The 26,500-nt window shown below is 40.9% G+C and overlaps 1 protein-coding gene across 2 annotated transcripts in view; it reads left to right on the top strand.

Annotated features, from left to right (window-relative positions):
• The first annotated feature begins 1,774 nt into the window (after positions 1-1,774).
• Positions 1,775-26,500, top strand: part of HECA (hdc homolog, cell cycle regulator) — a 52,400-nt gene continuing 27,674 nt past the window's right edge. The window contains exons 1-4 of one of the 2 annotated variants that reach the window (XM_048226024.2): positions 1,775-1,914; positions 3,532-3,695; positions 3,819-3,928; positions 7,504-7,657. In XM_048226024.2, the coding sequence (XP_048081981.1) occupies positions 7,582-7,657 (76 nt within the window). In that variant the 5' untranslated portion in view covers positions 1,775-1,914; positions 3,532-3,695; positions 3,819-3,928; positions 7,504-7,581. Of the gene's footprint in view, positions 1,915-3,531; positions 3,696-3,818; positions 3,929-7,503; positions 7,658-7,857; positions 8,395-26,500 lie in introns of those variants that run through there. The other variant, XM_048226023.2, reaches the window with a different exon arrangement.

Below are 26,500 nucleotides of genomic sequence, written 5' to 3'. Positions count from 1 at the left end.
GCAACATGACTTTTGCTGTATTTCTAGTTGATCAAAGCAAGTCCCAAGGCCAGATCAGATTCAAGGGGAGGGAAAATAGACTCCACATGTTGGAGAGAGAAGTAACCAACTTGTGGCCATCTTTAATCCATGCAGTAGCATATTTGCATTCAAGGATTCAGTATGAATATCCTGCAGAAGGAAGGGAAATCTTGAGAGAGAATTCTATCGAACATCAATCAAAATTGACTCCAGAAACAGACATAACAGCCCTTATTACTAGACCAGAGGTGAAACAGATTATTTACATGATGATAAAGAAAAGAACCGCATCATATACGGACAAAGCAATGTATTTCTAGATTATACAGTATTTGTTAGATCAAAGATTCATAACAAAAGTTGGAAGTTGCTTCTCTGGTTAGAATATTGGTAATGATGTCTTTCCATTAAAAAAAAAAGTAGTCCTTACTAGATTGTTGACATAAATTTTTGTTTTTTGATGGAACAATGATGACATTATTGATGTTTCTGAAAACGGAAGCAGTATTGTGAATAGTCAACTGTTTTACATTAGTACTCATTGCATTTATATCATTATAACTATTGGAGATTATAGAGTTTTAAAGATATTTCTCAAGACATTTTCTAAAGCACTGGTTGTTTATAAGAAGGATCCAGTGCCTATCTTCTCACTTGAATTTTCGCCAATGCATCAACTCACCTGAATGCTAAAGATAGAAGTAGGTATTTTTTGCTCTAAGGCACTATATTCCAAAAAAAGGTATTTAGCAGAACTCTAGTTTCACAGGATGTTAACGGGTATTTCATGTAAAAGGATCTATAGGTTGTATAAGCTTGGGAAATTCTATGTTGAGAGTAGGCAGGTTTCTTTATTGCTGGATTTTTTAGGGTCTTGACTATAGTCATGTATATTATGACTAATAAAGTTTACAGTGTTTCCTAGACTTATTTAACCACAGAAATAGAGGCATGTCTTACATAACTAGTATTCTTCAGGGCACTCTTGGTAGAACTTGTTCTAAGTGGAAATAAAGGAGGAGGAGGAATCTTGAAAGAATTCTATTCAAGTTCAATCAAAATTAACTCAACAAACAGGCAGAGTGCAGCCTTAGCACTTAAAAAATAGGTGTTTGTAAAGCCAGCCCTCAGTCCTACTATAATGTTGGGCTCGTTCCATACATCAATAGTATTTTGACTACAGAGGACTGAAACAGTTTAAATAAAGATTATTTTGCAGAAGTTATTTTAGATTCATGAAATTGACTCATCCAAGATCATCAAAGATTAATTAGTTGAAACAGTAATTTAGAAAGGAAGAACCAGAATAAGTTCATACCTTTTCTCTCTTCTTGTCTTATTAGCAAATAAAAATTGCATATATTTACAGTGTACAAAGACCAATGTTTTGACACATGTATATATTATGAAATGATTACCACAATCCACCCTTTTCTTATAAACTAAATTTGAAGCCCTTAGGAATTAGAATTTGGATTGCAAGCAATATATTAACCTAGTTGTGGTAGACAGCTTCTAAGATGGTTTTCACTGATCCCCATCCCCTGGTATTTATGCCCTTGTAAAATCCCCTCCCTTTGAGTGGGGGCTGAACCTGGTGACTTGCTTCTTGCTTCTGAGATTAGGTTACAAACAAGACAGGCTTCTGTCTTGCTTACCCTTCTCTTGTTCACTTGGATGAAGCCAGCTGCTCTATGCAGAGGTTCATATTTTAAGGAACTGAGGGAGGCCTCTGGCCAGCTACCCTGAGGAACTGAATCCTGCCAACAACCTCAGGAGTGAGTCTGGAAATGGATTCTCCCTGAGCCGAGTTTCGACATGACTGCAGTCTTATGAGAGAGCCTGAGCCTGAGGACCCAGCTAAGCCATGCCTAGATTCCTGACACAGAAACTGTGAGATAATACATGTGTGTTGTTCTGAGCTGCTAGATTGCAGGGTAATTTGTTAGGCAGCGATAGATAATTAGTGCAGAATTAAAAGAGGTATTTAGAGAGGGCCAGTGTTGTATTATCCAAGTCAAACCTTGCAGACAGCCAAAAGAAGGACTAACGCACTGTGGTTAAATTGTGCTTTGGACTGGCAGCATAGAAAAATACTGATTTAATTGGGAAAAAGCATGGAGGATCCTGAAGATGAAATCTAGGTGATACATATCTGAATTTTCAGTGCTACTTCCAGAGGAGATATCAGAAATACAAGGTGTAGAAGTTGATAGTTGCCTGGCCACTGTGATTGCTGAAGAAGATACTGCTATGAATTGGCTCCTTGCTGTAAAAGATGGCCTTGAAAAAGAGACACCTGTTTTGGTTTAAATATTTTAGCTAGTGGGGAAGGATGTTATGTCTGCCAACAGCATAGTAATGTGGGTTTAGAAAGTTTAGAAAGTTTCTTTTTTTTTTTTTTAGGTCTGGTTTGGATTATTTCTTTTAGGTGTTCTTCTATGTGTTCTTTAATTCCAGATATGTGTGAAACACTTACTATATGCTAGGTGCTGATTTAGACACTAAGGATACTTTTTTTTTTTTTTTTAAGATTTTATTTTTAAGTAATCCCCACGTCCAACATGGGGCTTGAACTCACAACCATGAGATCAACAGTCTTATGCTCCACCAACTGAGCCCGCCAGGGGCCCCTGCACTGAGGATTCCACGGGGAAATCCTCACTCTCTTGAAACTTCCATTCTAGTGAGGAAAGACAGAAAGTAACAAAGTAAATAAACTAAAAATAAAATATACCATATTGTAATAAAAATTAAAAATATGTATGATAGTAAGTAAGTACTATCAGGAAAAAGAAAGCAAGGGAGAGATGGAGGGTTAGTTCTAGCTTCTGTACCAGTTATGTTCTGTACCAGGTCTGGACTATAATCAACTGTGTGTCCATTGCTGTACTGGGCCCACTGTGATCCGCTTTCCAACTCTACCCAACAAACACCAGAGTCTCTATGGCTTCCTCACTTCCCTCTGTAGGCTCTGTACTCATTCTTGTTTATTACTAATTAATTAACTTTTAAAGATTATTTATTTATTTTTTTAGTAATCTCTATACCCAACGTGGGTCTCAAACTCATGACTCCTGAGATCAAGAGTCACATGCTCTTCCAACTGAACCAGCCAGGTGCTCCTGCTTTCATGCCCTTTTATAAGACTGATCTTCATGGCTTCCCCATGAAGGCTTCTTTGACAATTTAGCCTCGGTTAATCCCTCTATCTTCTGGGGATCTGAGGGGACCACTCCCCTTCCAAAATGAAAGGAACCAAAACAAAATACAACTTACCCATCTTTTTTGTTTTCTTTGTTTTTAGGCTACTAATTGATTTTTATCTGTTCCCTTTGTGTTTGTTATTCTGTTGCACACTCCTCCTCTTCCCCAGGCTTTTGAGTTTGGTGTGTTTTTACACCAAAACTCAATATATAGTATGTATGGAACATGTAAGCAAAACACTCTTGATGGTAGCTTCACTGAAAGAAATATAAAAGATAAAAGATATGATGCCTGTCTTTGCAGAATTTAATATATACTTGGAGAGAGAAAATGCTCTCCCTGCGGTGAGAAAACCGTGGAAAGACAGCCCAGATAAATCAAATACTTCATGGTATGGTATGGCAAGTGGCTTCCAGATATTTTTGGCTTGCAACCACAATGAGAAATGGACTATACAACATGACTCTGTATGTATATATATATTTGTGTGTGCGTGTGTGTGCAAACTAAATTTTACAAAAATAATGTTTTACAAAATAATACTTAATTTCTATATGGAATGCATTCTGATACTTTCTCTTCTCTTCCAGTTTTCAAAAAATGCTGGTGGAAACCCTCTAAGCTGATCTCATGACCTGCTAAGAGAATATGACCCACAGTTTGGAAAACATTGGTATAGCCATGTGGTGAGCACACAGAGGTAAAAGTAAAAGAGTATTGAATGTTATGAGTCCAGAGATGTCTGTCTTGGAAAAGATAATTGATATATCTCTTGAAAGAAGTGTCCTATTTCAATTATTGGGGTCCATGTCTGTGTTGATGCTGAGGTCAGACAACAGTATGAGCAAAGAAGGCACAGAGGTTAGAGTAAGCAGGAAGTTCAGGGGTCACTGAAGAACAGAATTCTGATTTTTTATATGACAGCTTTGTAGATTATGGAAATAATATAAAAGTCAAAATAAAGGCCTGAAAACAGATTATGATGATACCTATTTGAGAAAATATTAATATTGATAATTGGGAATAGTTTAATAGGAGAGCAGATCTACAGCATTTAATAATTCATACCATTATTTGCATTAGTATTCCCTTTTGTCAAAATTCTTTATAATCACAATTATTGCTATTCCTCAAAGTAAACCTCTGGGCATAGGAGAGGCTATTTCTAGGAGAAACTGGTACATAGAGATAATAGGCATAGTTCAAGAGTGTATTTACTTAAAGTGACTTTAACAGATCAGGCTAATTCTGGCTCAAAGGACTTAGTTGATCTCAAGAGTTTAGAAGACAGGTACACATATCAAGCAAAAATGCAAACAGAACTAGAACACTGAAACAATGACCACTTATTCTGATCCAGCCCTGAAGAATGGCTTGTCCCTTTTCTCAAGGGTATAAATTGTTTACCTTTGATGACCTGGATTGTTGCTGTGCTTTACTCAGTTTTGTTTTTTTTTTTTTTTTAAGATTTTATTTATTTATTTCACAGAGAGACAGCCAGCGAGAGAGGGAACACAAGCAGGGGGAGTAGGAGAGGAAGAAGCAGGCTCCCAGCAGAGGAGCCCGATGTGGGGCTCGATCCCAGAACTCCGGGATCACACCCTGAGCCGAAGGCAGACGCTTAACGACTGAGCCACCCAGGCGCCCCTGTTTTACTCAGTTTTGCAAACGCCTGGGTATGAAGTGGGTGATGAAGTTTGGGGGAAGGAAACCTTGGGTATAGGTATACATTTTTTGAAATTTATTTCAGAGAGCACGGGTTGATCAGAGAAATTAAAGAATGGGAAGCCAGGTGTGGATGTACAGAGCATAGTGACTCCCATGGTTTCCTAGAGCTCTTCATATTTCCTTCTGGAAGCATCTTAGGGGAGGGCTTTGTGTCACCATCCATCTTTTGCTCATTAGACAGGCTTTCTCCCTTTCTCTCTCCTTCAGAAATGATGTGAAAAGGCAAAGATAAAAGGGTTAGGATTCCAAGGAAATTCCATATGTTGTATGGAAGTAGGAAATGGAGTCCTTAACCTTATCTAAATTTTATTTCTAATATCTTGATTTTAGTACTCTTTTTTTTTCAGCAATAAAATTGGAACCACTGCCTCTGCATCAAATTTGACTAAGGCTAAAAATAGATGAGCAAGGTTAAGCATGGAAGAAGTGGCCCAGCTTCTCCTTCCTCCTTTTGATTTTGTTTTAGTTTGAATGAGAAGGAGGTGGCTTACACAATGAACAAGAACAACAACTGGCTGGATGACTGTGTGCTTTGAGCCAATTATGATATTTGTGGGAAAGCTTCCAATTCTTAAGTCTCAGTTATGTTGAGGTGGGAGGCAGCTGGTGTGAATATCTGTCTGCAGGGTACATGCATACTCACTCTGATCCAATATGGCATGACAGCAATGTGCTTATTCAAGAAAATGGTTATCTCAATTTTCTTGTATTCTAACATAGAACTTCTTCATTCGCACCACTCAAGAAAAAAAAAAGATAAAAAAAAAAGCAAGGCCAAAGCCAAGGTCACCAAAATACTGCGAGATCTCTCAGCCGCCTCTAGTGAAGGATCCCAGTAATGAAATTAAGCTAAGTCGGAACTGGCCACATTAACTCATTATCTTCATCCCCAGCTCCTCTGTCCTCCCCCTGAAGTCTCCATTTAATTAACCACCGGCAGCATTTCCTCCAATTTTCAGAATTTTTTGACTTCACAGGTCCAGGTGGTGACCAAATCCTGCTGCATATACCTTCAAAGCATTTGTGCATTCATTTATTCATGTACTTGTCATGCATTTAATAAATACTTACTGTGTACCATGCACTGTGCTAGGCACCAAGGATACAGCGATGACTAAGATAGACACAGTTTCTGCCGTCACAGGGGTGGTAGTCCAGTAAGGGTCCAGACAGATGAGTAAACAGGCATTTTCAACTCCTTTGTGTGGAAGCTGTTTTAGTGGGGGAAGGTACAGGGAGCACAGGGGGCAAATCTACCCTTGGGCTATCAGAGGAGACTTCCTAGAGAATTGATGATTTAGTTGAGACTTCAAGGTTCAGAAAGATGTAGCCAGAAGAAGAGTGCATTAGGCATCCCCCACTCAACAGATTTTTACTGACCACTTGCTGTGGGTCAGTCTTTCTGCTAGACTCTGCAGAGTTAGGTAGAAAGATAGATTCAATCCCTGCTCTTCCAGTGCTTAGAGGAAGTCAGGGTGGGGTAGAAATAGATGTGAAAATATAGGCACAAAATATCTATCTATCTAATGTAACCATCAATATATACTAGGGAATTAAATGGTTCATCATTTTCCTGCTGAAAAGTCCAACCAGCAATTGCTCCTGAGTATCCAGCCATCCTCCCTGTAGCTCCAAGCTCTGCTATGGACTCTGCTCCCAGTCAGAAACCCTCCGTTAGGCGAGGAGCATGGGGAGGGTTCTCTTCCCTGTGCTTCCCTTTCTGTCTCTTTATGCTTTGCAATACAGCCAATGAGCCTTTACTGAAGAGCTGGGTTAATTAAAGAAGAGTACACTATAGGAGGGGAAAACTGTAAATTGTCAGCTAAAATATTTTTCCTCCTTAGTTCACGGGGAAAAGAAACTAATTTATACACTCAACAAATACAAGCTAGCTGTTGTTCCCTGAGGTGCCCAAGACTGATAAAATCTACTACCTATGGAGCTTTCATGTGAGTGAGAAGGAGATAGGGAATAAGTAAACATGTACATTGACAACTTAATGAGAGATGGATGAGACAAACAGTGATACTTCTGATAGCTCCTAAGGGAGGGTGTTTCTGTTACAACATCCTGAAGGAAGTGTGTTTGATCTGGGACCTGAGGTTTCGGAAGGAGCTGGTCTGTAAAAAGACAGTTTAATTGCAGAAATGGGAACCAATGTAAAACTCTCCCGAGGGGTCTGTCTCCTGCCCTCATGCCATTGCCTCTCTTCACAGGTGTCACGTTCTAATCTTAGCCTGCTCACAACGCAGCCATCTCTCTTTCAGGGCAGCTCAGCCCTATCCATGGGGGTTGGGTCTTCCCCCCACCTGCTTCGTGATCACAGGCAACATTTAGTTTTATCCCTGGATGGTGCGTCCTGTTTGTATGAACTACTTTCACCACAACACCGTGCCGGCTTCTCATTCAGGCACCCTGCTGTTCATTCCCATTGTCTGGGAACTCAATCTTATCTCTGTAATTACTGAACCTAAAACTGATCTTGAAGGGTAAGGTGTTTTGATGGATTATTAACCCGAAATTCTTTGTTTTCACTTCTTGTTCTAGTCACCCGCCCGTTTTTCCAGACCATATTGTTCTAAGCTTCAACCACAAGGTCAGGAGGCCACCGAATAATTACTTGAGATGCCACCAGATTGGCTTAGGGGGCCCACTTCACGAAGCCCGCTCCGCAGATGCCCAGTAGCTCCGCAGGCCCGCGGTGAGTGCGCCAGGATGACGTCACTCGAAAGTGGCCGGCTCAGCGCGGGCGTGACGTCACGCGGGCGGATCAGTCCGCCGTGAGGTCACCCGGTGGGCGCGGCCAGGCCGAATCCCCAGTGTCGTCACGGGCGGGGGCGGGGCCAGAGCGTGTCAGCGAAGCCGAATCAAAACAAGCCGGAGACCCGCCTTTTCCCTCCGGCTCGGGAGCGCCTCGCTCGCGTCCCGAGCCCGCGGCGCTCGCGCGGCTGCGAGCCTCGGGTGGCCGAGCGCCGGCTCCAGGAAGCCGGAGAGGGCGCGGCGGCCGGGATGGCGCGGCGCGGGCCGCGCGGCTAGACGGGCGCCGAAGGAGCCGCCGGCCCGCGCCCTCTATTCTCTCGCTCCCGGAGCCCGCTCCGCGCGGGCCGGGAGCGGCCGTGCGGCGGGGAGCCGCCTTCGCTGACGCCGGGCACCTGGACGCTCGCGAGATGCCCAACCCCAAAAACAGCAAAGGCGGCCGCAAAAACAAGCGCGCCAACAGCAGCGGGGACGAGCAGGAAAATGGAGCCGGGGCCCTGGCAGCGGCGGGCGCGGCGGGCGCGGCGGCCGGGGGGGGCCTGGCGGCGGCGGCCGGCTGCGGAGCGGCGGCGGCGGGAGTGCCGGGCACCGGGGGCGCGGCGGGCACCGGAGGCGCGGGGACTGGCGCCGCCAACGCCGCGGCCGCCGCGGGGGCTGCAGCCGCGGGCGACGCCAAGAACGGTAAGACGGGGCTGGCGGGGCGAGCGCCAACTTCCTCCCCGACGGGGACGGCGCGGTGGCGGGGCTTGGGGCGGCGCGGGCTGTGCGTGGACAATGCGAGAGTCAGGAAGTGCTCACCCCGCCTCTCCGCCCCGCGGCGGCAGCCCCTTCCCGGTCCCCACGCCTGGCGGGGACGACGGCTCCGCGGCCCCTTCCTGGGGTCTGCGCCGCTCCCGGGTCGCGTGCCCGGAGTGGGTTGCGTCTCCGACTCCGAGGGGCCCCCGGGTGCTAGGCGGCGGCCGAGCTTCCCTAGGGCCCTGCCCGTGCTGGCGGGGCCGAGTGTGTGCCCCGGGCCGTGGGGGAAGGGGGGAAGGAAAGAGCTGCCCAAGTTGAAAAAGAATGATCCCATCGGAAACTTAGACACCAGTTCATTCTTCCCTGTGTCCCTCTCACCCCCCCCCCCCCGTCTTTCCTCCCGAGTGAGGAAGAGCCTTAAATCCCAGCAAATCCAGGCTTGCTGCGGCAGTTGCCACAGGTGAAGAGGCCCCGAGACATTTTTACTATAGGGCGTGTGTATGTGTGTGTGTGTGTGTGTGTGTGTGTGTGTGCTTTTGCGCGCGCGCGCTCTTTAATTCTCTTGCTCGCTTGAGGAAGGAAGAGAATCTGAACTTGACTTCCGTTCTCAGACCGGAGTTAAAAAAAAATCATCCTCTATATGATTCTGTTTCACAGTTTTAGAAGGAAGCCTACTAATCTTAGGTAGTGCCTGAATGCACCTCGGGGGGGGGCACTTAGGGAATAGTGAAGATGTGACAGGATTGCCGTTGTCACTACAGAGACATGGTTTTCGTAACAGGATGCTGGGCACTTTTTTCTTACTTGGACAGTTCTTTGCATTCCTCTGGTCAGGCAGTTTTTCAGGGAAGGGAATAGAGGTATAATTTAATGAAGGGAGATGAGGATCTTTTTATCTGGCTGTTAACTTGTAGCTTTTCAGCTTTTGAAGCCATTCTTTATGCAGATCAGTCACTTTTTAAACGGGCACCTGTGCTTAGAAGAACCCCACAGTGCTCTGAAGATAGAAGATTGAAGTGTAGCCTGTTAAGAACAGAACCATAGGCCACCTTGGCTGTGTCTCTACAATATTGAAGTAGGAAGATTTTTCTTTTTTCCAGAAACAGACATCCTGGTTTTGAATGTGTGATAATACAGTTTTCGGCTATGCCGTCTTCTCCATGTTCTTTTGTTTCCCAAGCTCTAACTTCTTTTTGGTGTTGATGTGGCAGAGGGAAAGGAAGACAGGCTTGTGGCTCAGCCATTTAGAGCTCTGCCTTCTTGGGAAGGTTGGTTTTTCTCAGACTTGATTTCCTCGCCTTTAAAATTGAAAAAAAATTATATATATTGCATTGGTTCCCTCATAGGGTTATTGTGAGGCTAGGAGTATCACTTTCTTGCCCAGTTCGCAGTTCTTATTTTAAAATCTTGTTACATTTCTAACATGCTTAGTAAGGTTCCTCAAAAAAAGTGATCAATGAATGATAGCTGCCATTCACTCCTTCAAAATTATTAAGCACTTACAATGTTACTACTACTGTGCTGAGTAGTAAAGGGTACAGTGGTAATCAAGAGAGGACATCCTGGTCCTCATGATCTTGCATTCCAGTTCTGGTGGTGGTCTGGCTTACCCTTTTATTTTTTGTCTGTATGGAAGCTTCAAGTTGGCTGTTTCCTTTTTCTCCAAAAGATTAGATCACTTTCCCTGAACTCTACCTCTGAAACTAGTAATACACTCTGTGTTAATTAATTGAATTAAAATAAATAAAATAAATCTTTAAAAAAGATTAGATAACTTTAAGGTGCTATAAAGAAATTTTTTTCTTAGGCTGGTGATACCTCCCCCTTTGTAAACTTCAGGCTGGTTATGATGTCCCTATTATTACTTTACTCTGAAATGGCAAAACTCAGGTATATTTAGTAGTTCTGTATATGTCTGTATGAAGCTGTGTATTTCTGATTTGGAGCTTATTTTATGAAATGAATGGGGAAAAAGGGAAGAAATGGGCCAAATATTGCCATGGTTAGGTTAGAGAAGGTATAAACTTTGATCAGTGAGCTATATTTTATGATGCCACATTTGGTTCTGACATGGTATGAAGTCTCAGTAAATGATCCACCTGAATTTGAAGAACTTCTCACTGCAGTTGATAACTGAACATGGATGCTAAGGCCTCCTGTGTACAAAATTTATAAGTAAGGGAATTACAAGTGCTTTTTTCTTTTCTTTTTTTCCATTTAAAGCTGTGCTTTATAATGTTGGGGTGGGAGAGGTGGCATGGGTGAATTTTAAAGGAAGGGACAACAGATACACAAACTCTCAAGGATCAACTGATAAGGTCCAATTATTTTTGAATTTTAGAATGACATCAGTTGGACCAGTATAGTATTTCTAAGTATATTTCAATTTTTTTTTACTTAACTGTGACATTAGATTTTGTGATTATGAATATTACAAATCAAACAATTCTAAGGATGTAATAAATTGGAATTCTGTTAAACTTTTAAAGGGTTTGTTCTCACTGTACAACTCAGTTATGATTTACATCTGCAAGCATGCCAGTCTCATGAAGTTAATAGTAGTGGCAGTTTGTACTTGTTTGGAGTTTATGGAATTGTTTTATGTCTTGTAGTTCTTGGGCATTATGGCCACCAGGGAAGAGTAATATTAGTTCTTAGTTGTTCGCTGTTTGTCAGTAGGTATAAATAGCTGCTTATTCTATAAAAGAAGACTGCTAGTTAGGGAAAGCTGGGGAAGCCATGTTGTGGTCGTAGGTGAAAAAGTTGAACTGGTTGCACTTGTGCATTTTGGGTAAGATGAATATTAATTGTAAGGACTTTGTACACCTAATAAGAAGTTTATTAGTACACTTTTAGATACTGGCTTATGAAGCTTTTTGTAGGAATTGGAGTAAAAGGTGAAGTGCCGTCCTATTCCTACATAGTAAACATCTGTGCACATATTGTAGCATTTTGATTGTAGGTGGACAAGATTTGCCAATCATTATTTTTAGGATCTAGTGATCATGCCGTAGATTATAACTATACAGTTTCATTCTGGAATTCTGGTTCCATTAGGCTACTGCTTTTTTCCTTAAGGCCTAAAAATATATGAACCCTTGATCATAGTATCTAGTTTTCAGTGGGCCTGGTTCCCAAGTTCTTTTATTAATTTCTGTTTTATGGATGACCGTGGTTCACCACTCCACTCATTCCTGACTGCCGCCAGAGCCCCTGGGTAGCTGAATCTGCCTTTAATCCATTCAGCAACACTTTATAGTAAATGGAGCTGGTTTACATAGTGGATAGTTGTGCATTTGGTACGTGTAGATTCCCATCTGTCTCCTCAAATTACTTGCTGTATGATCTTGGGCAAGTCATGTGACTTTTCTGAGACTCAGTTTCTGCATATTTAAAATGGAATTATAGTACCTGTCCATACATATACAGTAAGATCTATCACATATATTACAGACATATTACTTATATGTTATATATACATATACAGTGCTTGACTTACAATATGAGCTTACTAAGTGTTATTTGTCTCAGATTCTGGAAATAGCCTTTGAAACAGATTTTACGTGTAGGAGTTTTACTGGAAATGTGCTAGCTGGGCAGTTAGGGAAGCAGGATTGAGCAGAGGGAGGAATTGAACTGCTGTGCAGTTACAACTGGGACCTCTGGAACTGGAATGGTCCTGCAGAGTTATCTCATGCTGAGGCATGGAGGCAGGGCCTTTAAACTCGCCCTCCCTCATTGACTGGTCATTTGGACATGGGCTGCCCCCAGAAAGAGGGTATGACCTGGGGAGTGGCAACTCAGCTGGAGAGCCTCTGTGGAGAGGGATTCAGCTGAGAGCTTTCTGCTCTGAGGGTAGGAGAGCCCTTTTAATTCCCCTAGCATCATCTTTTTCTTCATTTAGACGACTAGTGCCATTCACTTAAGACACAGGTGTGGGACAAATAGTTCTCACTACCCTTTATGGATCAGGCTGGGAGTTCACTACCAGTGTGACATTGTTTTGATGGGAAATGTGTTCCGAATTCCATACATCTTTACAAATAGGTTTTTGTAACATCAGTTGCTCTCTATAGACAAGATTTGTGCCTTTCTGCATATTTAGGCCAGTGAACGCATTTTGTATAACCCCAGGTTTGTAGTATATTTTAAGTAGTTTCTGTTTTTAGGTGTTTACTTGAATTCTTACTACATTTAAATTATCTGTATTCATCAGAAGAAAAAAGAGTATTTGCCTGCTGTTTATTTTCAAATCAAGGAATACTTATTGCAGGTCTAAGGTATGTTGAGTGTGGTTGTCATCCTGGAAGACATCTTCTTGCCTTATTTAGAAGTTAATTTTGTCAGGTTTTAAAAAATATCTCCTACTTTTGGACCTTGTATTTTAAAATCCACCTTTGTAATGGGTACTGGTAGAAAATATTGCCTCATCCATCAAAGATTCATCTTGTGCACTTTTAGGAACTATTCTGTGTTCTGCTAACGGAGTTTTGTGCACAGTCCTTATTCTTTCTTTACTTGTTAGAGGACTTGAGTTTAAATTCTAGAAACTAAACCTTCAATGTCAGCTTTCCTGTGAGTCCAAGAATATATATCATTCTGTAGAGAATTGAAAACAGGAGATAAAACTGGAAAGTCTCTTGCAGCTTAATCCTCCTATGAATTCACTCCAGGCTTAGCTATGAATAATTTAAAAAACTTGAAGGCATCAAAAGGAAAACTTTAGGGGGGAAAGACATCTGTTCTGATTGATTTTGCTCATGAGCTCTTTGGCATTTTTAAGGGATTGATTTAATTAAAATTTTTTTGTTATTTCATTATTTTACCAGTAATAAAATGGCCATTGTGGAAAAAGAATTAAAAAAGATAAAGAAGATAGGCGAAGTTCTCTTTGACTTTCTAGTCAAGCACATAATCCTACCACTTAGATCACCATTGTTAACATTTTGATGCATATTCTTGTGCACTTGCTGGACTTGCTATGTCAAAAGATATGCATTTTTTTTTTATTACTTAATACATGCTGACAGATTGTCTTGTAGAAAAGTTGTAGCAGTTTGACCCTGCTGTGGTCAGAGTGTCCTTTCCCCATAGCCTCGCTAGTCTCTAGTTTTAGTTTTAAAGGCATGCTGGAGAATTGCTGGTATCCCCGACTGTCTCAGCAATAAGAGGGCCCCAATAGAATCAAGAGCCAGTAGCGGATGCTACCACACTTAGGGGACTTTCCAAAGCTGCATTTATATCTTTTGGGGACTTCTGTGTTCTTTAGTGATTTGGTGCCTAACAGGGATTCAATAAAATATCTAATAATGGTGAATGGTATTTTAGCAGTTGGGAATAGTGAAGATGAAAACATAGGCTTTTGAAATTCTGTCTGCACCATTATTCTAATCTTAAGAAATAAGACTTAAAATTTTTAAAGCTTTAGTCAATAAGTATGTGGTCTGAACAGGTGTGGGTGCAAAACCTAGGTGCCCCAGTTTACTAGCGAAGTGACTTTGGTGCAAGTTATGTAACCTTTCTCAGACTCCATTTTCTAAACACAACCCTTTAGGGTGTTTTTGAAGATGAAGAAAAACTGTATTAAAGATCTTGGCTCAGGGCCTGGCAGATATGGGCACTATCAGTAATAGCTTTATAAGTTTTGTGATTTGTTCAACTTCATTCAATTACAAGACTTTTTAAACTATTCTGCACTGAGAGCAGAGACCAAGAGACAATAAGATGGTGGTGAAGGGTCTGTGAATATTCATATAAGAAAATCTGATTTCATACAGGTTGTTATTCAAGCACTGATTTGATTACAAGTGATTTATTCTTCCCTCATCATCTCTTTCTGACTGTAGTTTACCTGGAAAAATCAGATGATTTAGCAGAAAAGAAAAAAAGAAAGAAAAGAAAAAAAGTAAAAAGTAAAATGTGAAAATTGTTATATCCTCCTTTCTTCATTTTTTATTCATCTCATGTATTGAGTGCCTGCTGTTTGTCAGGCACTACGTTAGGCTCTGGGATTACAAGGACAAAAGAATTGGGTCCAAGGGGCTTATGGTCTACTTGGGAGCCTTTATAGAAACCAGTACAAGTAGGTTATTACAGGTACACTACACAAGGGTAGCTTAAAAATAAAGAGCCAGAGTTCCTGAGGTGATAAAAATTTGGATTAAAGATGGGAATTGTGGTGGCTTAGCCAGTTAAGTCTCTGACTCTTGATTTCGGCTCAGGTCATGATCTCATGGATCGTGAGATCGAGTCTCGTGTCGGTTTCCGCGGCCAGCGAGGAGTCTGCTGGAGATTCTGTCTCCCTCTCCGTCTGCCCTTCCCTCCCACCCTTCCCCCCACCAAATAAATAAATCTTAAAAATAAAAAAGATGGGATTGTATTATTATGATATGGAGAAGTGAAATAAACATGTGGAGTTGAAGAATAGCTGAAAGGAGGTAGGGAGCTCAGTGTATTCTTTGGGGATCAGCCAGGGCTTAATATTACTGACATATTAATATTAATATCGCTTCTCTCCAGGCCAGAACTGGAAAGTTCATTAGTTCGAGTGTTCGTTTGTTTGCTTATTCATTGTTTTGTTCATCTGTGTACACACTCATTACTAAACATCTATTATGTGCCTATTGTCTCTTCTATGATTGGAAGTTTAATGTTGAATTGTACTTGAAGGCATCAGAATCTACATTCCTACAGGCTGATGGTGAAGTTGGGACAGAGACATGTGAACACCAGGAGCCATGATAATGTGCTATGGATGCCCAGTGGAGAAAATGATTTGTTTTCCTGGAGGAGGGGATATTTGAGCTGAGTCTTACAGGAAGAAAAGCAGTTAGCTCTGAAAACAAGGGGAGGATGTTTCAAACAGAGGGAGTTGGGAAAGAGTCTTAAGTTCTGGTTGCTGCCAGGAGTTTGTGACTGGTCTCAGGTGCAGTGGTAGGACAGGAGGCTAGAAAGGGAGTGGGGCCAGACAGTCAAATCTGGATGTTTTGTAGCCAGTAGAGGACCATCCCTGAGGTTTGTAAGCAGGCATATGGTCAACTGCACCTGCAAAACGGCATAGGTTCATTTAGCTTGGTTTGTCATCATAGGTTGTTGACAAGCTGGTGAAGTTGTAATTTCAATAGAATGGTATTTTAGCAATTTTTCTTTTGATACAGCTAGTCAAGGATTATTGGCCCAACCTGCCATGGACCCTTGATTGTGGTTTTTCAGTAAAGCAGCAGACACATGGGTGCCACAGCACCCAAGGCTGCTAGCATCTGGAGAGTCTTCATTGTGGGCACCAGTGTCCCTGTGCTTTCTGAGCCCTGGGAGATTAGCTAAGTGAGGTTAACTTAAGAGAACCAACTGCCAAGGGAGTAGTTGGGGCCATCTGGGCAGAAAGGGTTTTCTCTGGAGGGAGAGTTGTCTCTATGGTTTATTTTTCATACCTCTGTAGAACGCGTACATGTATCTTTGTGCCAGGTTGGATTGATTTTTTTGGTTTGTCATTCTATTTTTATCATCATTGGATCAGTTTTAAAACAAACTCTGGTTACGGTTGGCTCTCATTGTTTTGTACAAAGTAACTTTGTGTATATGTGTGTGTGTCTTAATTCTGTATATTTTAGAAAGCTTCCAGTTGTCAGTGGTTGGTGAAATAGCAACTTGCTTTATTTAATCAACAGGATGTTTCAGTTCAGTTGTGCTGCAGTGTTTTTATAAAATGGCAAAGAGTAGTGTTTCTAATGCTTAATTATTCTATGTCCCGATTTATTAGAAGTAGAAAAGGGAAACAAATTCTCTCTGCTAAATTATACTTATGAGGATAATACTTGAAAATAATCTAAGAGTTAGAAACAAAGATTCAGAGGAAGTTTAAAGAAAAGAGGAAGACTTAAAGAGGAAGTATTAAATGTTAATCATATAATTGCTTTGACTGCAGTTAATAAAGTTAGCATGATTTTCATATACACTCGTATATATAACGTAATCCGTAGATTTAAATTGTCAGGAGTAAAAGATTTTCCTCCATCCTCTTAGGTGTAATAATTGGGGCCTGCAAATTAAGCCAACAAAAGATAAATTAACAAGAGCAAAGACAGATTTAATCACAGGATAGGAATGTGACTCAAAGTGCTGGGTTAGAATTTGTGGCTTATAGACCACCGTAACAGGAGAAGGGGAGGGGAGAAAGACACAGGAAAACAGATGACTTCTTATTAAGAGAAGGGGAGAGGAAAACGGGCACCTATAGGAAAAGAAATAACTTTCTGGAAAGATAAATGGGCCCTTAGAGAATAGACGAGAGAGATGATAGTTTTGTGACAATGTCTGCTTAGGTGTGGTGTGGAGACTTACCTCTGGTGATGAGGAGTCAGTCTTCCCTGATAGCTGCTAGGAGAGAACTTAAGTCAGTTCCTTTGAGAGGCTCTGCTTTTAGGCAGATAAGAGATTTCAGGAACTCAAATGCCTTCAGCTGAAAATAATTTTTAGGCTACAGTGGCACATTCTTGATCTCTTCAAAATATTTTGCAGTTCAAATCATATTACCCCCGTAATAGCAATTACAGGCAGTCAGATTGCAAAAGATGGTGTCATAATTCAGGATTTCTCTTTTTATTTTGTTGGAAATTTATTAGAAATAGATGGTCTTAAAGCATATGCCTTTATAAAACTGAGAAAAATGATAAGTTTAGGCAAAAGTTAACAGGGTATCAAATTGCTCATATAAGTAAGGAAGCTATTTGCCAGATTTAAAATGTCGATTTTTTTCCCTAGGGATAAGCATAAGTTTGATGATACTTCAGATCATGTCCTTTCAAGTTATAAAAGCATCTCAGGAGAGTCTTTTGACACTGATGTTGAAACTGAATCACAGACTCTTTAAGATTTCTAAATGAGCACTCCTGAATGTGGTTTTTTCAGTATAACATTTAGTAGAACTCTATTATAATACAGCTTCTAATTGAAGTGACACATTACTTGTTATGTCTCAATGCCTGACAAAGCTCAGTGTCTGGGCAGAAATGGAAAACTGGGGAATGTACAGAATCAAGTTCTGGCTATTTTTGATTGGCAGCATGTGCAGTTTGTAATCTGAGAGGCTGAGCCGAGGATGGTGGGTGATGGTTGTTACTGAACACACACCGTGCTGCCAGAAGCCGTGGAGAGAGAGCCTGGCATTGAGAAATAGGAGGTGTCCTTCTCTGGTAGAGGCAGAAATGTGTACATCTAACATACGAGGCAGCTCCAAGAAGTACTCCAGGTGGTGGGCAGTGCTGACATGTTGCAGTACCATTAGCCCCATTGTGATGTGGTGCCACTATATTAGGCATTTAGCTTTAGATGTGCAGATAATGTCTTGCTTCCGGAGCAAATTGGGTAAGATTCCTGGGTGCTGGGTGTGTTGGGGCTGCAGAACCCATAGAATCCACAGAAAGGAGAAGCAGCTGCTTCCAGCAGTCGGAACAGTGATGATACCACAACTGCCCCTTATCGAGTGCTTTCTAAGAGCCAGGTGCCACACCCAGCAGTTGGCAGTCCGCGCTTGAGGATGAGGACACTAAGCTCCTGATCCGGGCTCTTTACCTTTTTGCAGAAAAGGCATGTTTGGGTTACAGAGATGTGCCTGACCCTGATGCCACAGTTGAACCTGTGTGATACTGGGCCCATCTTGACTGACACCCGTGCATGTGTATAAATAACACGTTTTTAAGTAGAGGTCTTAAATGCAGTATAAAAACATCAAGGAAACAATAGGGCCGTTTAAATTACTTTTCAAAGGCCTTATGCTTATCATTTGGGTACTTGAACTGAAATTAAATTTGTGAAACAAAACACTTGACCAAGGAAACCCTTCGCTCATACATTTTCCATTCATGTTGATCTGATTCCTTCTCATTCTGATGGAAGGATTTCCTGGTCTTGGAATTGTGGAGGTTGTGAACATTTGAACTGACACTTCCTGTTCTTAATGGACCATAGTTCTCTAGGCTAAAGTCCTACATGTGGGATCACGAGGTATGTGCTTTTTTTTTTTTTTTTAAGATTTTATTTATTCGTCAGAGTGAGGGAGAGAGAGACAGAGCGTGCACCAACAAGCAGGAGCAGGGGGAGCTGCAGGCAGATGGAGAGGGAAGAAAAGGCTCTATGCTGAGCAGGGAGCCCCATGTGGCTCCATCCCAGGACCCTGGGATCATGACCTGAGCCGAAGACAGTCGCTTAACTGACTGAAACACCCAGGCACCCAAGGCATGTGGTTTTTAAGGCTTCGAGACAAACTGCGAAACTGCCCTCTAGAAAGGACTGAGCTGTTTGCACGACTGCTGGCCCTGTATGGGGTGCCCCTTTCTTCACAGTCCTCAGCATGGGTTTTGATGTGATCATTTTCAACTCCACCCATCAGATAGGTGAAAAATTATATCTCATTGTTATTTTTACTTGCATTTGTTGGATTGCCAGTGAGCGAGTGCCTTTGTGTGTATACTGCTCATTTGTGGTGTTTTCCTCTTTGTGCTTTTCGTTCATATTACTAGTGGGATATTTGTGTTCTTACTGATTTGCACAAAGTTTTTCTATATTCAGGATACTTTTCTGATGTACATTTTCCCTGGTTTATTGTTTATCTTTTGCCTTATTTCAGGTGTCCTTGCTGGTTAGAAATGTTATGGTTTTGTATGATCACAGAACATCCACACAGGGAGAGAACTGTAGAGAAAGGCAAGGAGCTTGAGGAAAGGAGCCCGTTTTCACGGGAAGAGCAGTGTGGGCATGGCGTAAGGTTAATGATTGAGGTCCCCATGGATATCAGTGTGCGGCAGTGCTCTTACGGTAGTAAGGTTCTGTTTCCTTTTAGTATTTAATTTTCGAGGCTCTGTTTTCACAGAATTGGTTACCGTTTCTGCTGCCTTCCTTGACCCTCCACTCGCCTGACCTCTGTTGTCCACTTGACAGCTGGGCTGCAGTCCTCAACACCTGTCACGTCTTGCACATTTCTAAAATCCCTTGCAGTTTTTATTCTAGCTTAATAGGACTTTGAAACATGTAGATAAAAGTCCATTAGTTACTTATCACCTCTTCTCAAGAATAAAGCTGCAGACGCAGTCCTCTTAAGGCTGAATTGCCCATAACTTCTTCGTGATAACACACTTAAATGCCAAGTCACAAGAAAGTTCTCATTTTTCTCAGTGTGGCACTTGGACTGCAATTACATTTGTATGTTACTAAAACGAAGATCTAGCATTCAGCCGAACCAAAGTTTATTTGCACCCCGTGCATCATGATGATCTAGTCAGCCCTTGTGCTTCTCAAATGGGTGTCATTTGGAAGAGGTTCTCCCACTCACTGCTTGTTCTAAAGAGTGTGAGATTTGACAGATAGAGGTCATAACTTGAGAGCTGGCATTTTGCAAGACCAATGAACTTTTCTCAGCCTGAATGTTTTGTTTTTAAAGGTTTTTATTTATTTATTTATTTATTTACTTACTTACTTACTTGGGAGAGAAAAAGAGAGCGAGCGATCTCAAGACCCCGAGATCATGACCTGAGCTGAAATCAAGAGTCAGAGCCACCCAGGTGCCCCTCAGCACAAATGTTATCTGTAGAAAATAAAGATGATATGGTATATTGTTTGTGACCAACTCTTTGCAAAACAAAGTATAGAGCTGTTTGAAAAAGCAAATTGTTGGGCCATGATTTGGGGGTTTTAGTGTTTTCTGGGTGAATTTTTGGTTCTTAGTTACCTTTGTGGTAGTGTGGCTGCTTCCCACTGAGTCGAATGCACACTCTGATTTGTTGAAGAACCCAGGGCGGGCCTTGGCTTTCCCCGCTTGAGTTCGCAGCAAATGTTATTCTTCCGAAATACTTATTGGGGAAGCCTGTAGTTTCTCTCCACGTTCAGGTCTAGGAGCTCTGCTGTGCAGATTTTTCGGGCAAATCTGCGGTGCTTGCCTGCTGTTCTCAGGGCAAGTCCAGCTCCCTGAGGGAGGGGCTCTTAGGAGTTTCTGCAAGGGCATTCTGAGCCCACCATGAGGAAGGACTGTGGTGAAGCCTTGGGCAGGGTTCTTTTCAGCAAAGTGAGGGTAGCTGACTTGGGGATTGTTTTGTTGTGATCTGTGAATCATCTTATCCCCAGGTTTCATCATAACAGCAAATTCCACTATGATTTTAACCATTTTATTAACAAAGCTTTGCTTTTGGCTATTGTGCTGCATGATTTACGTGTGTGCGCCCGTATCTGTAATTATGCCTCACTTAGTTTGTGCCTTGATTCACTCAGGCCTTTCTGCTTTTTGCTCTTTACCTGCCTCTAGGGTCCTAGGAGTGGAAGTTTAAGTGTTGCTGTAAAAGCGTTTGAAATGCTTACATGTGGCTTTCGTTTGTTTCCTTACCTCCCTTTTAGATTTTGCATTTTTATTTTCTTTAAAAGATTTTATTTATTTGTCAGAGAGAGAGACAGCGAACACAAGCAGGGGGAGCAGCAGGCATAGGGAGAAACAGACTCCCCACTGAGCAAGGGGCCCAGTGTGGGACTTGAGCCCAGGACCTTGAGATCATGACCTGAGCCGAAGGCAGATGCTTAAGTGACTGAGCCACCCAGGTGTCCCTAGATTTTGCATTTTAAATTACATTGAAGAATTTTGGATATATCAAACTATAGTATGGATTTTATCAAAATAACTTATATAGGCATATGATGCTTGGTGTGTGTAAGTATTAATGTATGCATGCAAATGTGTCAATATGTTTATATTGAATGATTGTTTTTCTTGAGGTTTGGTTGATTTAAAAACACTTTGTAAACTTCATCTTTGAGATACTCAGATTTGAAACTTTTGACTTTGGACTAAGTCAGTTTTCCTTATAACTTTAATCTTCCATGAGATGTGATCTAAAGATGACTGGGAAGAATTTTTAAAGAATTAATTGTAAATGTTTTTCTCTTGACAGATTAGAAATACTATTTAGAATTCATTTAGTTTATAATCATATACATTTATATATATTTATATATTTCAATAGACTCCTATTTACTGTGACAAATTCTCCTATAGCAAAAAATTTCCAGATATTTTTGGTAACTTTATAAATGGTGTATTATTTTTTTCCACTAGTTTAGTAATGAATAGTTTGAGTATTTGAGTGTGGCCATACTATAAAATTACATCTTTGTCCCACAGAAGTAATTAGAAAAAGAATGAATGTCTAGTTAGAATGATATCACTGGCTTAATATCTTAGTGGGGGCCTATAACTTTGAGTTTCCTTAGCAGTAGAAAATCTTACAAAGTAGTCTTGAAAACAAGTCATATTACAGCGGGTTGTGTTGAGTGTGAATATGTGGTAAAATGCCGGACCAGGACATAGACATGACTGATTCTTGAGTCTAGTTTTTATTTTTACTGAGGTATGTATAAGACTTAGGCATGTTCTCTCCTTTGACAAGTCTTCCCTTGTTGCAACAGATTCCGTAACTTTCTTCTTGGTTGCTGATGCAGCATTTCAGAAATAGACCACTGTGGCCCCCAGGCGAAAGCTTTGTCTTTTCTCCTTGGATCGCAGCAGAGTGACTGCCAGGCTGGGAGGGATCGCCATAAAGCATTTTCCCAGGTTTATTTTGAAGGGAAGGCAAGGGAGCAGAAAGTGTATTTTTCAGGGAGCTCAACAGGGCAGAAAAGGCACAGGGAAAACAAAGGAGTATAAGGACTTAAGTTTAATTCGGGGTATGGATAGGGTAGGGAAATGAATTTTGTTACGGTGTACTGTGATTTTATTGATTTAAATATACTAGTCTTAAATAATCTCGAGAGTCGATAATGTTGACCCAGTCTGTTGACCCAAACAGGGTTCAGGCAAGACAGGCTGAGCTGCTTTTTCTCATTGTCCATGTGGTTTTTCTGCTGCCTAGTTCAGTAGTCTCCATACTGATAGAATGATGTGTTTCTTTATGTTCTTTCTAAGGAAAATTGCTTTATTCATTAATGGCAATGTAAGCCTTTGCTCATGACATTTTTTTTTTTTTGAGTTTATCAATTCTGTTAGCTAGTGTAGATTTATCCCATTGTCTATCTTTTTTTTTTTTTTTAAAGATTTATTTATCTTAGATGGCCATGAGCGAGGGGGAGGGGCAAAGGCAGAAGGAGAGAGACTCCTTAAGTAGACTCCCTGCCAGGTTCAGAGCCTGACCTGGGGCTTGATCCCAGGACCCTGAGATCATGACCTGAGCTGAAATCAAGAGTCGGATGCTTAACTGACTGAGTCACCCTGGCGCCCCTCTCTATCTTTGTTTTTAAGGAGTGCAAAGATGGGGTCAGGAAACCTTTATATCATAATTGGGTTTAAGCACTTGCTTCTTTTTTTTTAAAGATTTTATTTATTTGACAGAGAGAGAGAGACAGCCAGTGAGAGAGGGAACACAAGCAGGGGGAGTGGGAAAGGAAGAAATAGACTCCCAATGGAGCAGGGAGCCCGATGCAGGGCTCGATCCCAGAACCCCGGGATCACGCCCTGAGCTGAAGGCAGACACTTAATGACTGAGCCATCTAGGTGCCCCCTGAGCCACCCAGGCGCCCCTAAGCATTTGCTTCTTTAATTTGGGTTTCCTTATACCTAGTTTTAAGGTAAGTCTGAGTGTTAAAATGAGTATTGAACATTTTGAATAAGCTTTTGGGTCATCAGATCACAGTAAGTGCTATAATTTTGAATAAGACACCATTCCAAATTATAGAACTACTTATTATGATCTGGTTACACAAAGCTTGTTGGTCACTGCCTCTTCTTATAAGGTGGCTTTATGTGCTTTATTGATCTGTGTGCGCTATGGGTAAGAGTGGAAGAGGGAAGGCCACTTACTAGCTGAATGACCCTGGGCAGATCACTAAAGGATCCCATATGGTCTCAGGAGATGTTTGTAGAATATGAATGGAGAGATTGCCTTATTTCTATTCTGTGGAACTTCAGTATTTTTAAGAAACATTCTGGAAAACTATGGAACCATTATCTTCATTCTGATATTCAGCCTAAACCAGGCATATTTGGGTCTCTGTCCTTTGGGATCTTGACATGGCCTCTGTTAGAAAAGGAAAAATGAATTTTCTACTTTATAGTCATTATTGATACAGATTTTTTACCAATAACAGAACGTGAAAGCCAGAATAGAAATAAAAAAATAGGTACAGTAGAAGCCTATAGCTTTCAATTTAGTTTGAGCCTGAGGCTAGGCAGGCCGTGGGTTTTAATTGAAAGTGAGGAAAGAATAGGTCTAAGAGAATAAACAATATATTGAGAGAATGTTAAAAACCCAAGTCGTTAAATAGACTTGAAGATCTCTTTTTTTTTAATGTAAAACTTCCATGTTTATTTGTATAGAGTGGCTTGTCTGAGTAAAAGCATGTGTTTAAACCCTATTCAAAGTATAAAAACATGTTTAATTGAATGTAATCGCCGTGTACTCGATTTGCTACCCACTTTGGAGCAGTCTTAGCTACTAAAATAACATAAGGGAGGATAAACTAAATCAGAGGTTAAGACAGATGTGCTTAAGTGAGCTTATTTGTAGCTCCTATACTAATTAAAACAAGTTGACAAAATATTTTTATATCAACTTCCCTTTATGTAAGAGTGTCTTTTTTTATGTAGTAAAGTTCTCAAAATATTTGAGAAAGTTAAGAAAACTTTTTATTTTTCACTTAAAAAATACTTAGCAGTTAATCAAGAAATGATATGCAAACCCGTAGTGATTTTGAGGTGTGGTGTGGGGCAACGGGGGGCTACAGTTAGCCTCCCTCAGTCTGTGTCCACTCTTTTCCCTCTACTCTGTTTTCTGCACTGCGGCCACAGAGAGAGACCAGGCTGAAGCAGAGGCTTTGCTTTTGGGCCTTGTGGGTGATCAGGTGGGAAGGCCAGACTAGGGCCTAATCTTGAAACTCCTTGAACATACTCAGAGGACTAGGGGCTTTAGTCTGGGAGTTTCTGAGTTTCCTGAACGTGTGTATGATGTAATCATAGTGTAATTTTCAGAAGGCTGATTTCAAAGTGGTAGTCAAACTTCTTTGCTTGTGTGACTTCTAAAAGAATTTGAAAACACAGTTCTTCTTGCACATTTAATGTTGTTACACCCAATTTTTTAAAGGTTTAAATAAATGCAGAGGATACCATTTCCAGTGTATTGTAGACATGATTTAAATGTATTTAAAGAGAATCCCAATATCATAGTAACTTGATAACCATTTATTAGCTATTTAAAAAAATAATAGTCAGAAACTTTATGTTTTTTCTTGATTTCTATTCAATTCTTACCCAGAATTGGATTCTAAGACCAAGTATTGTCCTGCTTGAAAGTCTTTTATTGATTATTCTATCATATTTTTCTGTAACAAAGTATGTATATAAACTTAAGTTTATATTAAGAAGCACTTTTGGAAAAGCAGGGTAAGGACCTCTAGAAATCTGCTTCTCCATAAAAGCAATGAGAACAAAGGCAAAAATGAGTAAACTCAACTTTTTCAGAACTCTGAAAATTAACCATAGGCTTGCAGTAATCCTAGGAGTGTATATTCAAGGAAAAGGACTGAATCATGGTAAGAACAGTGAATGTTGTTGTGTTTTAACTTGCTCTATTCCCACTCCCTCTCCCTGGCTCCGTGGTAGCTAAACAAGTAGCCTAGTAGTCATTGGAAGGGGAAGAACAGGTTTACTTCCCCAAAAGCCAGAGCTCCAGGGAATTGTCACTGTTTACTTGTCTGGAAGCCCCCTGGTAAAGGCTCATTCATAGGGCTTGTCTTTATTTGACCTGGCTCAAAAATTGCCCGGTGATAAAGTCCTTTTCTTAGGATATCTATTGAAAACAATCAACAGCAATTGTTTAACATCACAGCTGCCTGTGTCAACGGTATCAGTTGGGGCAAACAGGAGGTTGGCCAAAAAACTTAAAAAAAAAATCTTGGGAATGAGATGTCCATAGGGAGATCATGAAAAGCTTTGATATATTCCTGGTACTCTAGAAGATTATATGCCCATGGGCAGGGCTGCATGCTTGCCCAGGAAATACTTGAAGTGGCCCTCGTTCTCACCTCTGGTCTTGAAGCTCTGCACAAGCAGCAAGTAAAGGCTGAAACAGTTGTGAACTGTTGAAGCACTGAAGGCATGTCCCAGCACACACACACAGAGCCCCTTGTGAAGGTCAGAGACTCAGGTATTAGCTCAGTTATCACTAAACTAACTGAGCAGAGACTTCAGTGGCTGAACATGACCAAAAAAACCCAAACAGACTTTACAGAATTAGTCCAAGAAAATCACTAAACAAAGAAACAGCAATAGCAACAACAGCATGTCCTGTGAGGAGAGGGAATTTGTTTTCAGAGTTGCTACCTTATATTTTTTGAAGTGCTCAGTTTTCAACAAAAGTATGATACTCAAAGAAATAGTAAAGTATGGCTTATGATCTTAATCAGCACTTGCATCTCCTATGCTAAACTCTGCACTGGCCGCATAAAAGGTGTTCAGAAGCATTATTTGAATTACTGTGCATTGATTAGCGGGTAGTCATAATTAGCTGATTTTGAGAGCCCCTACATATTTTCTTTCTTCTGTTATAAGTGTTTAACCCTAAGACAAACCTTGGTATTTTGATGATGTCTCCTAGAACAGGGTCCTTGTTAAATGACATTTTAAAAGGCCATACATGGGTATTAAGGAGGGCACGTATTGCATGGTGCACTGGGTATTATACGCAAATAATGAATCATGGAACATTACATCAAAAACTAAGGATATACTGTATGGTGACTAACATAACATAATAAAAAATTATAATAATAATAAAAAAGGCCATACATTTTCCCAAATGTGTGTTGATTTAGTTTCCTGGAAAATTTGAAGGCTCTTTCTTTAGGCAATTATGTACAGTAAACCTGCCAAGAAAACTGACTTATTCAGAGACCAGATCATTTTGAAATGTTTTCCGTATGGAATTTATCTTTATAGTTTGAGTATTTAAAGCATTTTGAGAATATAACTATTACACTTTTTTTTGCAGATATCCAGATCTCTAGTGACCTATAGTCAAGTACTCGT

The sequence above is a fragment of the Ursus arctos genome, unplaced genomic scaffold, assembly GCF_023065955.2.
Source record: "Ursus arctos isolate Adak ecotype North America unplaced genomic scaffold, UrsArc2.0 scaffold_13, whole genome shotgun sequence".
NCBI lineage: Eukaryota > Metazoa > Chordata > Mammalia > Carnivora > Ursidae > Ursus > Ursus arctos.
Note: the sequence above shows the minus strand (reverse complement) of the source record. Positions and strands in the feature narration are given on the sequence as shown.